The sequence below is a fragment of the Callorhinus ursinus genome, unplaced genomic scaffold (genome assembly GCF_003265705.2).
Source record: "Callorhinus ursinus isolate GAN/ISIS: 27379988/994484 unplaced genomic scaffold, GSC_fseal_2.0 scaffold83, whole genome shotgun sequence".
Lineage (NCBI taxonomy): Eukaryota > Metazoa > Chordata > Mammalia > Carnivora > Otariidae > Callorhinus > Callorhinus ursinus.
Window position 1 is genome coordinate 25,848 of NW_027397145.1, and position 12,409 is coordinate 38,256.

Below are 12,409 nucleotides of genomic sequence, written 5' to 3' on the forward strand. Positions count from 1 at the left end.
GATCTCCACATACCGAGAGGCAAAAATCTAAAATTTCTGAGTGATGATAAAATATATTTCTGCTTCTCAAATCTAATTGCTTCCTGATGCATCAAAACCAGAACCTAGTTTTTGTCCTTATACATGTGTAACTGTCTGCTGGAAAATAATTTAAAGGCAACAGGATATCTCTATGGAACTAAGAATTTCCAGGGCCAGGACTAATGAACTTTTGGGGGAGACATAAATAATGGCTACAAACAGCTCATGAGTAAGAGCTACATACAGTTGTCAGGTACTTGGCCATGGTCCTCTGACCCCCGAGACCTATTCCTATCAGAATCTGGTGGTAAATTGGAGCCAGCCTCTGGTTTTGCCTCTCCAGTGCCATGGGGGTAGGGGAAGTTGGGCATAAAGCGCTTAAGAAACCGAAACTCACTATTGCTGGTGCCAGTGGCTGAGCACATTTCATAGGGACAGGGCTGAGATAACGATCCATTGGCCCTTCCTTGTACCAGGTTGTTAGGGAAATTACAGTCATCATAGAAATGCTCTTGAACTGTGAACTTTTCTCTATATTTAACCTTCTGGTAGATGTGTATAACAAAGATCACTGTGACAGAAAGGAGAAATAGAAAGGAAAGCACAGCCAGAGAAATGACCAAATATTTAGTGGATGGATTTACCCTTGTAGGATTCTTGGAAGGATCCCGGAACTGCAGATAGGGTTCAGAAAAACCATCTACCAGCAAGATGTTGAGTGAGGCAGTAGTGGAAAGAGCTGGTTGGCCATGATCCTGAACAAGAATGATCAGTTTCTGAATCATGGGGTCTCTCTCAGATATCTGCCGCAATGTACGGATTTCCCCATTTTCTTGTTGAACAGAGAATAACCCAGGGTCAGTGGCCTTAAGGAGATGATATGAAAGCCAAGAATTCTGACCTGAGTCACCATCCACAGCCACTACCTTGGTCACCAGGTAGCCTGCATCTGCAGACTTGGGCACCAGGTCATTGCAGGGCAAGGTGCCATTCTGCAGTGGGTGCAAGATCATTGGGCGGTTGTCATTGTCATCCAGAACAACCACTCTTACAGTAACCTGGCTACTCAGTGACAGGAAGCCCCCATCAGTTGCCTTTACCACAAACTGAAAATTTTGAATGGCCTCATAATCCATGGTTCTCAGTGCATAGAGCTTCCCGTTGTCTGAATTTATGGAGATGTAAGCAAAGACTGATAAATCTCCACTTTGTGGAGGCAGCAGAGTATATGTTACTTGGGCATTCTCACCCAAATCTAGATCCTCAGCATGAACTTTGCCAATAAAAATTGCTGGGCTGTTGTTTTCTCGAACAGTCAAAATGTAGGAGTCTTCCTGAAATATTGGGGGATTGTCATTAATGTCAGATATTAACACCTCAATCACAGTTTCTGTGAACAGACTGGGTGGCCCAGTATCCCTGGCAACGACGGTGATATTGTAGCCTGAAACCTCTTCCCGATCCAAGCCTCTGTCAGTAACCAGTGAGTAAGAATTCCGGAAAGTTGGTTTGACTGCAAAAGGAAGGTCTTCTCTGAGGAAGCAGGTGATTTTTCCTCCCACCCGAACGTCCCTGTCTCGAATAGAGAAAAGGGCCACTACGGTTTGTAGTGGGGAGTCCTCAGGGAGAGGGCTGGACACAGAGGAGACTGTCACCTCAGGGGGATTGTCATTAACATCCACCACTTCCACCAGGACTTTGCTGTGGGCAGAGAGGCCCCCTCCGTCTGTGGCTTGAATGTCAATATCGTATGTTTCAACCGCTTCAAAATCTAAGGGCCCTCTCAGTCGAACCTCTCCAGTGTGAGAATCAATCTGAAACGTCTGGAGAATTGCTTCTGGGTTTTGAGCTAAGGAATAAGTTATTTCCTTGTTGGAGCCCTCGTCCAGGTCTGTGGCACTCACAGTGGCCACCAGTGAACCATTGGCGCTATTTTCTGTTACCTGAGCGCGGTACACCAGCCTAGAGAACTGAGGCACGTGGTCATTGACGTCCAGAACCTCCACGCGGATGTGGGCGATGCCAGACTTGGGTGGGGACCCGCCGTCCACCGCCGTAATTGTCAAGTTGACTTCAGGTTGCTCCTCTCTGTCCAGGGGCTTATCCAGGACCAACTCGGCATATTTGGGCCCATGGCTGCGAAAGCGGGTATGCAGGTGGAAATACGCGTTGGGGCTCAAGGTGTAGTTTTGAAGACCATTGAGGCCCACGTCCAGATCCTGGGCGCTCTGCAGAGGAAAACGTGAACCCAGGGGTGTGCTCTCCGGAATCTTTAAAAGCGGCTCCTTGTTCAGGAAAATCGGGGCATTGTCATTGATATCAAATACCCTGACCTCGACACGAAAGGACTGCAGCGGCTCCACCAGGACTATTTCAAAGTGCAGAACACATGGGTCCGCTTTGCCGCACAGTGACTCCCTATCCAGTTTCTCCTTCACGAACAGATCCCCTGTCTTGCGGTGGAGCCGGAAATGCAGTTTGTTGCTTTCAGAAACCAGCCGCGCCCCGCGCGCAGCCAGCTTCCCTACCTCCAGCCCCAGGTCCTTAGCCACATTAGCCACAAACGAACCGCTCTCCATCTCTTCCGCCACTGAATAGCGGATGGTGGCCGCACTCCCCATAGATATGCACAACAAAAAGAGAAGAGACCCTACTTGCCTGCTCTGCAGCGGTTTTCTGTGCGCCGCCGCCATCCGTTCTCGCACGCGCACTGTCTGCAGCAACCACCACCTGTTGCGGATAAACTTCACTTTTCCGCCCACAGGTTCCTGCAACTGCTGCGCTCAGCTTGGCTCGTCTCTAACCGCAGCGCCCCCAAGGGCTTGCCGCGCCCGGTAAGCTGTTTTGCACTTGAACGAAAATTTGCATTGAGCAACTCAACTCCCCAGTCTATCCAGTGTATTAATAGGTATGTTCTCATTCCGGAGATTAGGTAGAGGATGAAAGTTGTTACCAAAGCAACGGCTGACTCGCCCTTTAAGTCCCTTTCAGAAAAAAAAGTCCTTGGGAATTAAGAAGCCAATGAGGATACTCACTCAAGCTGAAGCTTACTCAATCTGTGAGCCGGCTGGGGCCGCTGCAGCAACCCGCGAACAGCGAGGAGTAAACAAGCTACTTTGCGTACTGCACACAGTCTGCCCTGAGATCAGGGGAAAGGCAGAAAGATCCTGGAGCCAAATGGATGGCGGCGAGGGGCGGGGAATTGGAGAAAGTGATCAGCAGGAAAAAGAAAGGGGCAGACAGATGTTTCCTTCAGGAACCTGGTGTCCAGTGGGTACATTGATAGGGTAACTGGCCAACTAGGCTCTCGATTTGCACGAATCCATTTCTTTCCCAGAACTCTCAAAACGCCCAGGAAGCAGTTGGCTTGGCACTTAAGATTATGATGGCAGTAATATTTACTGGGTATGATTTCTATATAGTGCTGGTACACTGTTGTTTACCCGTATTATTTAATCCTTGCAACAACTCTATGAAACACACATTAGTATTTCTTTTTTTACAGACAAAGAAACTGAGACTGGATATGTTACCGTCACTCTCCCAAGACCTAGTGAATAAGTATTAGAGAAGGAATTCAATTTAATTTTGTCTGACTCCAGAGTCTATGCTGTTAATCAGTATATTATTCTGTTTCCCAGATAACATGGTGGATAAATGAAATGAAGATGTTTGGCTTTGGATTTGAAAGGAAATAAGAGACTACTTACATATATTCAAAATAACCTGATAGAAATTTGGGAGATATTTGTTCAGAGTTTCTTTTACAATCATAGGATCACAGAAGGTTTAAGAATGATAAGCCACCTCAAAAAAGATGGATCTCTCAATCTCCATTACAAATCTTAACATTTGGCTTAAGCGTGCATCCCTAAACAGCTTAATTCTGTCTCTTTAAAAAACTGTATATCAAAGTATATACAATAAAGTGTATGGAAGGTAATATTTTTTACTATGGTAAAAAAACACATAACATTTATAGTGGGTAATCTTTTGAATCTAGTTTCTTTCCTTCATTATTTAGCTCAATGTTGTGGTTAGTTCTCATTCATCCGTTCCATTCCTGTGTAGAATTCCAGAGTATTGTCAATACCCTTGGGCCACAGAGCATCAGGAACACACCTGTAGTTAAACAGAGTTGTATTTTCTGACTTATCGGAGCAAGGGAGACTGCACACCCCAGAGAATCATAAGACATCTCAGTAGGAGGTTAGAAAGGACTTAGGGTATTTAATTTTGTGCAAGGTGATTTGGGGGGGGGGTGTGAAGCAGAACTTTGCTCTGGATGGGATGCTGTCAGAAATGGAGTTGATACTATGGTTGGGTGTACTAATAATTCTTAAGTAGAAGGTAAGAGAAAGGAGGAGGTAAAGCTGTGACTGGCAAACAAGCTGTGACTGACATATCAGCCAGGATAGAGAGATATTGGATCACTGTTTGTGGATTGGACAGTGTTCTTTTTTGTCCATGTTTAGACGTGATTATGGTGTGCTCTTTGATCCATCACAGTCACAGACTGGCCTTGTCTAATGTTGGTGTTCTATGAAATTGTTTTTGTTCAAGCTGGCCCAGCTTGGAGTATCAGGTCAGCTGCTAGCTGTCAGATACTGCTTTTGTCTTTTTCAGTATGAATATAGCAAAACTCATTTATCCATTCTATTGGGAACTGCTACTGTTCATAGCAGTATGCCCTTGTATATGTCACATGTACACATATTTTGGATGAGGGGGCAGATACTCAGTGGAGGCACTGGTGTCATGCGGTATGTTCTTCTCCACTTTCCTTCCTATTGCCAAACTGCTAAGAGGTTGTACCAATTTATACTCTGATCAGCAGTGTAACCTCCAGTTGTTCAAATTCTTACCAACACCTAGCATTACTCATCTTTTTAAAGTTTAACCATTCTTACTATCTCAGGGTGCATTTCTCTGATGATTAATTATTGATGAGCTAGGACACTGTTTAATTTATCTTTAGTCACCTGGTTATCCTTTGGGTGGGGGGAGGGTTGTTCAGGTCTCTTGCCCATTTTTTTCCATTGGATCATTTACCTTTTTTCTACTGATTTGTAGCTCTTCATATATTCTGAATAGGAGTCCTGAATATCATAAGTGAGAGAATGAGACATGTTTATCTTAAGTCAATATATGTCAACAGAGTTTTTTTTTAAGATTTTATTTATTTACTTGACAGAGACAGAGACAGCGAGAGCGGGAACACAAGCAGGGGAAGTGGGAGAGGGAGAAGCAGGCTTCCCACTGAGCAGGGAGCCCGATGTGGGACTCAATCCCAGGACTCTGGGATCATGACCTGAGCCGAAGGCAGCCACTTAACGACTGAGCCACCCAGGCCCCCTGTCTACAGAGTTTTTGATTAAAAATGAGGTATTTCTCCCAGTGATTCACCCATTATGCAGAAGTTTATGGCATCTTAGGGACTCTTTAAAAATTGAGGTACAATTGACCTATAACATTGTATTAGTTTCAGGTGTACAACATAATGATTCGGTATTTGTATATATTATGAAATGATCACCAGAGTAAGTCTAGTTAGCATCTATGACCACATGGAGTTGCAATATTTTTTCTTGTGATGAGAACATTTTAAAATCTATTTTAATTCCAGTATGGTTAACAGCGGTATAGCAGTTTCGGGTATACGCATCACAACACGTGCACTCCTTAGTCCCCATCGCCGATTTCACTCATCTCTCTACCCACCTGCCCTGATAAGAACTTTTAAGATCTGTTCTCTTAGCAATTTTCAAATATACAATACAATGTTGTTAACTACAGGCACCACTGAGAAAGTCTTAATACAATCAATTTTCAAATAATTCATCCCAAAGCCATAAATTTTAAATACAAAAAAATAATTTATATTTTTTAGGACTCTCAGTTTGTGGCAATTTGTTACGGCAGTCCTAGAAACTAATACACAGAATAAACTAAGTTGTGGCTTGAAATGTGCTATAATAATTGGGCTTGCCCTCTTGCTTTTCTGCCACCTTGATAAGAACACTGTCTGTATAGCTCACTGACCCAAGGATGAGTATGCAGCCTGCCTACTGAAGTCAAGCACAGCTGATCTCAGCCTAAATCTGCTGACCCCCATATGCATGAGTGGTAATTAATGTTGTGAGCTACTAAGTTTTGAGGTGTTTTGTTACACTGTTTCATGTGACAATAGCTGACGGATACAATACGTAAACATTTAATTTTGTTATGAGTTAATTGCAGGCATTATGACATATCATCCCTAAATATCTCAACATGTACCTCTTAGGAACAGGGGCATTCTCCCACATAACTTCAAAATACAATTATCAGGGCGCCTGGGTGGCTCAGTTGGTTGGGCGACTGCCTTCGGCTCAGGTCATGATCCTGAAGAACCAGGATTGAGTCCCGCATTGGGCTCCCTGCTCGGCAGGGAGTCTGCTTCTCCCTCTGACCCTCCCCCCTCTCATGTGCTCTCTCTCTCTCTCTCTCTCATTCTCGCTCTCTCAAATAAACAAATAAATAAAATCTTTAAAAAATACAATTATCATACTCAGGAAATTTAACATGACTACAATACTAATACGTAATATATATTCCATATTCTAACTTCCTCATTGTTCCAATATTGCCTTTTGTGGTTGTCTTTAAAAACCCAGAACACAATCTAGGATTGCACACTGCATTTAATTGTCATGTTTTCTCAGTTTTCCTTTAAACTGCAACAGTTTAGAGAAAGCATTTTTTTTAAAAATTTATTTGAGAGAGAGAAAGAGAGAGCACAGAGGGAGAGTGAGAGAGAGAAGCAGGTGGGAGAGAAGCAGGGAGTCTGCTTCTCTCCCTCCCTTGGCCTGCCACTTCCACTGCTTGTGCTTTCTCTGTCAAATAAATAAATAAAATCTTAAAAAAAAAAAAAGAGGGGCACCTGGGTGGCTCAGTCAGTTAAGTGTCTGCCTTTGGCTCAGGTCCTGATCCCAGGGTCCTGGGATTGAGTCCCATGTCAGGCTCTCTACTCAGTGGGGAATCTGCTTCTCCTCTCCCTCTGCCTGGTGCTCCCCCTGCTTGAGCTCTCTTTCTCTCTGTGTCAAATAAATAAATAAATAAATCTTAAAAAAATCATTTTACAGCATATTCCTCATTTGGAATTTTTATTGTGTCTTCATGATTAGATTCAGATGAAATATTTTTACACAAATACCACACAGGTGATCTTGTATCCTTTTCAATGCATTACATCAGGAGGTATATAATGTCATTTATCCCACTACGGGTGATATTAAGTTTGATCATTTGGTTATAAAACAGCTTACATCAAATTTCTCAATTGGAAAGGTACCTTTTTAATTCTTTTCATAATTAATTAGTTATCTGTGGAGAGATGATTCAAAACTATGTGAATATGCTGTTTCCAAAACAATTACTGTTTCCCAACATCCTTGGGTGATAGTTGCCTGAATTAGTACATACCTGTACTTATATCTTATAAGTGTGTGTAAACACAAATACTTACATATATGTAATCATAGTACTTATATTTTCAATTCATTAACACAGGTTTCTTCCTTTCCACCCCCAACTCATATTTATACTAGCCTTGTACCAAAGTGAGAATCTTTGCTTCCCAACACTAGCAATATATTTATTTATTACCTAAATCTTAAATTATATGGTACTTTTATCATAAGATCCAACGATCACTCTCCCTGTTATTTACCCAAAGGAGATGAAAACTTACGTCCATGCAAAGCTCTGCACACAGATGTTTAGAAGAGCTCTATTCATAATTGCTAAAACTTGGAAGAAACCAAGATGTCCTTTAGTTATGTCTTTGGTTGCTTCCAAGTTTGCTCAGTAATGAATTATGTTCAGGCTTTTGTGTTGACATGTTTTCAGCTCCTTTGGGTATATACCAAGGAGCATGATTGTTGGATCATATGGTAAAGAGAATGTATAGTTTTGTAAGAAACTGCCAAACTACCTTCCAAAGTGGTTGCACTATTTTGCATTCCCACAAACAATGAATAAGAGTCCCTGTTGTTCCATGTGTTCATCAGCATTTGGTGTTTTCAGTGTTGTGGATTTTGGTCATTATAATAGGTACGTAGTAGTATCTCATTGTTGTTTTAATTTGTATTTTCTTGATGACATACGATGTGGAGCATCTTTTCGTATGTTTATTGGCAAATAAACATCTTTATGTTATATAGGTGAAGTGTCCATTAAGATTTTTGACTCATTCTTTAGCTGGGTTGTTTGTTTTCTTATTGCTGAGTTTTACAAATTTTTTATATATTTTGAATATATATGAACCATGGTCATTTATCAGATATGTCTCTTGCAAATATTTTCTCCCAATTTGTGCCTTGTGTTTTTGTTCTCTTGAAAGTGTCTTTCGCGGATGAGAAATTTTTAATTTAATTTAATTTTTTAAATATTTATCTATTCATTTGAGAGGGAGAGAGAGAGAGGGCAGAAGGGGAGAGAGAGAGTGAGAGAGACAAAGAGAGAGGCAGGAGAGAGAGAGAGAGAATCCTGAAGCAGGCTCCCTACTGAGCAAGGAGCCTGACGCAGCACTTGATCCCAAGATCCTGAGATCACCACCCGAGCCAAAACCAAGAATAGGATGTCCAACTGACTGAGCCACCAAGGAACCCTGAAATTTTTTATTTTAATGAAGTCAAGCTAATCAGTTATTTCTTTCATGGGCCATACATTTGGTATTATATCTAAAAATTTATCTCCACACCCAAGATCATCTAGATTTCCTCCTATGTTATCTTCTACAAGTATTATAATTTTGTGTTTATATTTAGGTCTTTTTTCCTTTTTTTTTTTTTTGAGAGAGAGAGAGAGAAAGCACACGCATGCATGGGTAGGGAGGGGCAGAGAGAGAGGGAGAAAGAGAATCCTAAGCAGGCTCCACACTCAGCACAGAGCCTGATGTGGGGCTTGATCTCACGACCCCAAGATCATGATCTGAGCTGAAATTAAGAGTCAGAAGCTCAACCAACTGAGCCACCCAGGTGCCCCCCTTTTTCCTTTTCTGAGATAATTTTTGTGAAGGGTATAAGGTCTATGTCTAGATTCTTTTTATTTTTCAGCATGTGTTGCAGAACCATTTGTTGAAAAGATTGTTTTTTCCATTGCATTGCCTTTGCTCCTTTGTCAAAGATCAGTTGATGATTTTTTAAAAAAGATTTCACTTATTTATCTATCTTAGAGAGAGAGAGTTACATGCAAGTCGGTGGGGGGGGAGCAGAGGGAGAGGGACAAGCAGACTCTGTGCTGAGCACAGAACCTGACGAAGGCTGATACCCTGACACCAAGGCCATGACCGGAACTGAAACCAAGAGTCAGACACCCAACCAACTGACCCACCCAGGCACCCCAGTTGACTTTTTAAAAAAGATTTTATTTATTTATTTGACAGGAGTGGGGACACACGCAGGAGGAGGGGCAGGCAAAGGGAGAGGGAGAAGCATGTTCCCCATGGAGCAAGGAGCCCAATGTGGGGCTCAATCCCAGTACCCTGGGATCATGACCTGAGCTGAAGGCAGACGCCTAACCAACTGAGCCACCCAGGCGCCTCCAGTTGACTTTTTTAAAAAAGATTTTATTATTTATTTATTTATTTATTTAGAGCATGAGCAAGGGGATGGGCCGAGGGAGAGGTGGAGAATCTCAAGCCGCCTCTGCCCTGAGCATGGAGCCCCAGGCAGGGCTCCATCCCACAATTCTGAGATCATGACCTGAGTCAAAATCAAGAATTGGGAGGCTTAACCAGCTAAGCCACCCAGGCGCTCCCCAGATGACTATTTTTATGTGGGTGTATTTCTGGGCTCTTTATTTGTCATTTTTTTTTTTGCCAATACCACTGTGTCTTGATTACCGTAGCTTTATAATAAGTCTTGAACTTAGCCAATGTCAGTCCTCTGACTTTGTTCTTTTTCAATATTGTATTGACTCTTCTGGGTCTTTAACCTCTCCATATAAATTTAGAATCAGTTTGTCAATATCCACAGAATATCCTGCTGCGATTTTTATTGGGATTATATTAACTATACATCAAGTTGGGAAGGACTGACATCTTGACAATATTGAGTCTTCTTATCCATCAACATCCATTAACATGCCCATCTCCATTTATTTAGTTTGATTTCTTTTGTCAGAATTTTATAGTTTTTCTCATATAGATCTTGTACATATTTTGTTAGACTTATACCTAAGTGTTCCATTTTTGGGGGGTGCTAATGTAGGTGGTATTGTGTTTTTAATTTAATTTAATTTTATTTTTAAAACCAGAACGTTTATTGTGTGACTAATTGTTGAAATCCTTAAGATGAACTGGATGCTGCAACAGCTGCCCTCTTGGGCTTAGGTGTTGTTCCTTCACGGAATCCATGCCTGAATCTGCGGTATACAATTTTTAGGTGCCTCATTCGACCCGTCCCAGTGGTGTTTCATCTTTTAGCCCTGGCACTTCAGTTATACTTTCTCTTGAGCTTGGCAGGATAGCCGCATTTGTCACAGGTGGACTTCTGAAGGTGGTAGGCCTTCGAGCCACAGCGGCGGCACAACGTGTGCGTCTTATTGCGACGTTTTCCAAACGATGACGTCCCCTTTGTCATCTTGTTTCCACGGCAGACCCCAAAGAGCTGTGTTTTTAATTTTAAATTCCACTTGCTCGTTACTAGTATATAGGAAAATGATTGTCTTTTTTATGATTCTCATATTCTGCAACATTGCTATAATCACTTATTAGTTCCAGGAGTTTTTTGTTGAGCCTTTTAGATTTTCTACATACCTGTTCACGTAATCCGCAAACAGTTTTTCTTTCTTCCCAAGCAGTATACTTTTTGTTTCCTTTTCCAGGCAATGTTTAAAAGCAGTGGTGAGAGGCACCTGTGTGGCTCAGTCGGTTAAGTGCCTGCCTTCAGCTCAGGTCATGATCTCAGGGTCCTGGGATTGAGCCCCACAGTCCTGGGATCAAGCCCCATGTTGTGGGGGGGGGGGTGTCTGTGCTCAGCAGGGAGTCTGCTCCTCCTTCTCCCTCTCCCTTTCCCCCTGCTTGTATGTACCCTCTCTCTTAAATAAATAAAATCTTAAAAAATAATAATAAAAGCAGTGGTGAGAGGGAACATCTTTGCCCTGTTCTCCACCTTAGTGAAAAGCCACAGAGAATTTTTAGGGTAGTAAAACTATTCTGTAAGATACTAATGGTAAATATAGGTCATCATACATTTGTCAAAATTCATAGAATGTGCAACACCATGAGTGAACCTAATGTAAACTATGGACTTTGGGAGATAATGATGCATCACTGCTGGTTCATCTATTGTAACAAATGCACTACTCTGCTTCAAGATGCTTATAGTGAGGGAAGCTCTACATGTGTGAGGACAAGGAATATATGCAAACTCTGTATTTTGGGCTCAGTTTTCTTGTGAACCAAAAACTGTTCTAAAAAAATGTCTTTTAAAAAATATATACACCAAAGAGTTTTGGAATTTGGAATTACATTATTACATGAGTGCCATTTTTGTTTGTTTGTTCATTTGTTTGAAAATCTAGTCAGACAAGCCAGAGAAATGTAAGTAGACTCATACTGGATAACAAATTCTTTTTATTCCATGTTCTGTCCTGTACAACTCTCTATTTCCGGATTATAAAACTAGTTTAGATAAAAATGTGTTCTAAAATTTATGTAAAATGTGTCACTTATGTTTACTCATTTACCTTTACACCATACATTTAAATGTTTCTGAAATTGTTCTGAGAATTTTGTCCCTATTTTCAACTTCTTTCAGAAAAAATACCCTACCTAACTAGAATATTGGAGAATCTTTCCATTTGTTGTTTCTATTATTGTATCCAAACTTCAAGTTGTCTTAGAATTGTAATATTTATAATACTTATTGTTATAGTCATATTATATTAATACCTGGGATCCCCTCTAATTTTCTTTCATATATACTCCTTAATCTGGAAAAAAAAAAAACCCATTTTTAGGAGCCTAGGCTCCTAAAATGTATTTTGAGACACTGAGGTCACATCTGCTGTTATAGACTTTACTACTATTTTAGAATTCTTTTCTTCCATGTGTCTTTTCAGGCCTTTTAGGTTTCTTATTCATTTTGGCAGGAACAGGAGGCTTCAGGGGTCCAGAAGTCTTTCTTAGGCAGCTCAGTGTACTGCAGCTGCTCTTGATCTACCATCTGTTGCTTTGAATGACAATACCTCTTATTGTTCACCATGTGCATGTGCATATAATGTTTCAGTCTTTCACAGTAACATAAGAAGACATAATACAAACCAATATCATTTATAGTCCAGATTTATATTACATTCTTATTTTAAACAGATGGCTTTCATGCCCTTATGCATGCTTGTT

The 12,409-nt window shown here is 41.3% G+C and overlaps 1 protein-coding gene and 1 pseudogene across 1 annotated transcript; both read right to left on the reverse strand.

Annotated features, from left to right (window-relative positions):
• Nucleotides 1-257: 257 nt before the first annotated feature.
• Nucleotides 258-2,714, reverse strand: LOC112808895 (protocadherin beta-1). The gene has a single exon (XM_025852145.1). The coding sequence runs from the start codon at nucleotides 2,712-2,714 to the stop codon at nucleotides 258-260; it is 2,457 nt and encodes an 818-aa protein (XP_025707930.1).
• Nucleotides 2,715-10,324: 7,610 nt separating this feature from the next.
• Nucleotides 10,325-10,654, reverse strand: LOC112808981 (large ribosomal subunit protein eL37 pseudogene; annotated as a pseudogene).
• Between the last annotated feature and the right edge of the window lie 1,755 nt (nucleotides 10,655-12,409).

Coding starts and splice junctions, on each gene's coding strand:
- LOC112808895 (XM_025852145.1), bottom strand. CDS start 2,714: ATGGCGGCGGCGCACAGAAAACCGCTGCAGAGCAGGCAAGTAGGGTCT.